Source organism: Seriola lalandi, unplaced genomic scaffold (assembly GCF_002814215.2).
Source record: "Seriola lalandi dorsalis isolate HSWRI2012SDOR001 ecotype SW California unplaced genomic scaffold, Sedor1 jcf7180002054962, whole genome shotgun sequence".
NCBI lineage: Eukaryota > Metazoa > Chordata > Actinopteri > Carangiformes > Carangidae > Seriola > Seriola lalandi.
Genome location: NW_019525513.1, coordinates 791,091 through 794,572, shown reverse-complemented (window position 1 = coordinate 794,572; position 3,482 = coordinate 791,091). Strand labels below are relative to the sequence as shown.

At 42.4% G+C, this 3,482-nt stretch overlaps 1 protein-coding gene across 1 annotated transcript in view; it reads right to left on the bottom strand.

Annotated features, from left to right (window-relative positions):
- Positions 1 to 9: 9 nt before the first annotated feature.
- The window catches only part of zranb3 (zinc finger, RAN-binding domain containing 3), a 73,719-nt gene continuing 70,246 nt past the window's right edge, over positions 10 to 3,482 (bottom strand). The window contains exons 21-22 of the mRNA XM_023395415.2: positions 1,056 to 1,187; positions 10 to 365 (exon numbers count right to left, since the gene is read on the bottom strand). Of these exons, the coding sequence (XP_023251183.2) occupies positions 267 to 365; positions 1,056 to 1,187 (231 nt within the window). The 3' untranslated portion in view covers positions 10 to 266. The remainder of the gene's footprint in view (positions 366 to 1,055; positions 1,188 to 3,482) is intronic.

Genomic DNA, 3,482 nt, shown 5'->3' with positions numbered 1-3,482 from the left:
AAACCCCCCCCCCCCCCCAGTCCAGAGGCGATATCATCGGAAAGTGAGGAACAAAAAGTAAAAGAAGAAGAAGAAGACGACGACGAGGCGACTCAAAGAAAAAGCTGGCCTTTTATCCTAATCTGTCACAGTGAATGGCATTTGTGATACCTTAATGTGAGGTTTGACTCATGATGCATCCTCGTCCAGACTGTCAGAAATCATGTCAACAATTTGATTCAGGAGATTTAACACTTTTACAGCCCTTACTAAACCTTTGTGTCGTCTCATTTCCTGACGAAGAACCTACTGATGTCTGACGCAACCTTGGAGGCAGCGGCACTCTTCCTCATCCTGCTCCGTTCTTTGGCTTGCTGAGCCGTCCTCTGTGGAGAAAAATGGAACATGATGTAAGAGGTTAAATCTGCAGTCGGCGCAGAAGAAGAGTGAGATCAATATATCGAGCATCTTTAGATTAAAGTGTCTGAGCGGTGGCATAAACAGCGGAGAGGATCCCCTTATCAGAACACCCAGTTCTCCACATCAGTTTATATACGTCAATGCAGGAAGCATCTCCGTCCAAACTGACACCCACTCTGGCAAAAACGCTCCCCGCCGTGACAATAAAGCACATTTTAGGTTACAATGGAAAAAAAAAAAGCTGTGTTTTATTTTGAAACCTTTGCCGCTCAAATCAGTTCTGTTTTTAAGAAGTGAATTGTCTGTGATTATGAAATATTGACTGAAGGAGCCCATGATGGAAAATGTTCCCAATACAGATATATAGCATTTTGCTGCAATTGCTATAGATCAACATGTCATCCAACCACATCATGTGATGTTATTACAGAGAATATCTATATAGCTTTGTGAGGGATGGTACGACTTTTGATCTATGTGTTTGACCATGTATCACATTACCGCCATCGCACATGATCCTCAACATGAGTGATGAGACTTTCTTTTTATACTTGGATAAAGGAGAGGTCTGTGCACCTTAAACGTTAGATAAATTGCTTTTGCCCCTTAAGCCCTTGCGGTTGTTATGGGTGCAGCGATGCGGAGTGCGCACGTACGGTTTTGTGGCAGACGGTGCAGAGCGTCTGCAGGTTGTCCAGAGAGCACTGCCCGCCTCCGCTGTAGACCGGCCGGATGTGGTCGACCTGCCAGAAATCCCCTTCGACCGGAGCGCGGATCATTTCATTCAGCTAGAAACACACAGAAAGAAGAAGAAGAAGAAGCGGTGAGCGTCTCGGTGCACTGACTACCCTCGGATGTTTTCATAAAGCGCTCTAAATTGCCAAAAACAAGCTGTGATTGCGCTGCCCTTCCTAAACCATCCATCTATGCTGGAGTTAATTTTTTGAACTGATGTTATTTCTTCAGCGGAGCTCAGTGTTTCTGAGTACAGTAGTGACCTAAATTGTTGTTTTACAGCACACAAATGCACAAACAGAAAATCAGTCATATCAAAGAAATCTCTGCACCGCAGGGGCACTTCTACATTGTGCTTCACAATAACAAAAAGATAAAAAAAAACAAATGAGACAAGCAAAGCACATGAATGTCAGAAATCTACAGCGGTAAATAATGAAAACAAAACGCAGGAGGCTCCTGATAAAGGTTTTAAATGCTGAGATTAATGTAAGCCCATGTGACTGTGAGGATAAGACCAGTTGATGAAAACAATAATTGCACCGAATCGATGGCAGTGAACTTTGGCTTTCTATTATCCATCGCTTCCAACAGATGCCTCAGGTGCAGCCATATAAATCACCAAAATGCTTATGGCCTACATAATGGGCAGCTGTAGGGAAACTTAATCAGTGAGCAGTTGTGAGTCTACCAGACAGAGAAATTAGGTTAAATAAACCACAGGGAATAACATGCTACAACAGAATATATGCTCCTAAATTCCTCAACTTTTTATCACTCTTTCTGTTTTGTTTGTTGCTGTAGGACCAAATGTGCAGATCATTTTCTTTGCCTCTAAAGACTAATCCGCTAAATTAAGACAGTGAGCAACACCTGCTAAAGCATGTGACTGATGTTACTTAAGATGGAGTTTTTATGTACTTAAAAACAAACCTAACCTCACCTGAACCCAGACGCCGAATGTGAGCATGTTAGCATGCTAGGATGAACGCCTGAGCTAAACATAAGCATGTTAGCACGCTGATGTTAGCATTTAGCTCAAAGCTAGACAGCCTCAAAGTCTGTCAACTCTAAGTCTTGTTTATATAACATGTATTGATGCTAGTTAATGGTGTGGTGCATTATTGATTTATTAATTAAAAAACGTTTTTGATGAATTGATTAGTCATTAAGTCGACCAAATGTTTCTAAAATGCCAGAATACAGTGAAAAGTGCCTGTAGGTAAGCAACAGCAAAGCTCACAAATAGCTCCTTTAAAGCTTTATATTTTCAACATAATTGCCCGGCAACAACTTCCCAATGAGTTCAATGTACAGCATAACTATCTGTTTAATGCCACTCATTCAATTCAATCACACAGGAGATGCAGATAAAAGGAAGGAGATGAATTTGATTTTGAAGCTTTGACACAAAAGCTGACCTTGCTGGGGCCTCGTTTTTTTTCTATGTATCTTTACAGCACAGGATTAACTGAGGTCTAGTGGAGCAGGTAGGAGACTGTGAACAAAATGACCTGGAAACTGAATTACCACAATCTTGTATTTTGAAAACCTGAAAAAGAAATAATAAGGAGAGAAAGACCGAAACAAAAAAAAAGAAAGAGAACAAAGAAAGGACGACAGACTTAAAGAAAAAATACAGAGAAAGCAAGTGGAAGAGCAAAGGATGATTGAGAGAATTAGAAACAGAGAAAGAGAAGTCTGATGGGAGGAGTTCAGGGCCAAAAATCCATTTTCCTGCTTTGAGTGCTCCTCTGCCGACATTAAGGCAGCGAGCTGGAATTGATCCCAACAGATTTAAAGACCAGGCATGCTCACAAGGGCAAAGTTCACATCCCCACACACACACACTCTCATACACACACACACACACACACACACGCACGCACGCTCACACATTTCAGTCAATTCAACCTGCTTTTGTGTGAAAACCATGAATCTTGCTGCACCAGACCCCACTACTACACACTTGCACACACCGAAATTCTGCTTACAGGCACCTAAAGGCCATAATACAAACTGAAAATACACAGACACACACACACACACACATCAAAATACATATACATGCACAATACGTACACAGCAAGACCCGTATACACATGTACACACACACACACACACACACACACACACCAGAACCCCCAGCATGAACCAAAGAATGAGCCTATAATCTTGAGGCTCCTCCACCGCTGCGGCGTCTTATCATGTGGCTGAGTTTGTTTCCTCTAAAGCTCGGTGCATCGATTGGTGCTGATGCTGCTGCCGGCGGCACTGGGAAAGGAGGGTGGGTGAGTGTGTGTGTGTGTGTGTGTGTGTGTATAAGGTGAGCATGGATGTGGTTGTGT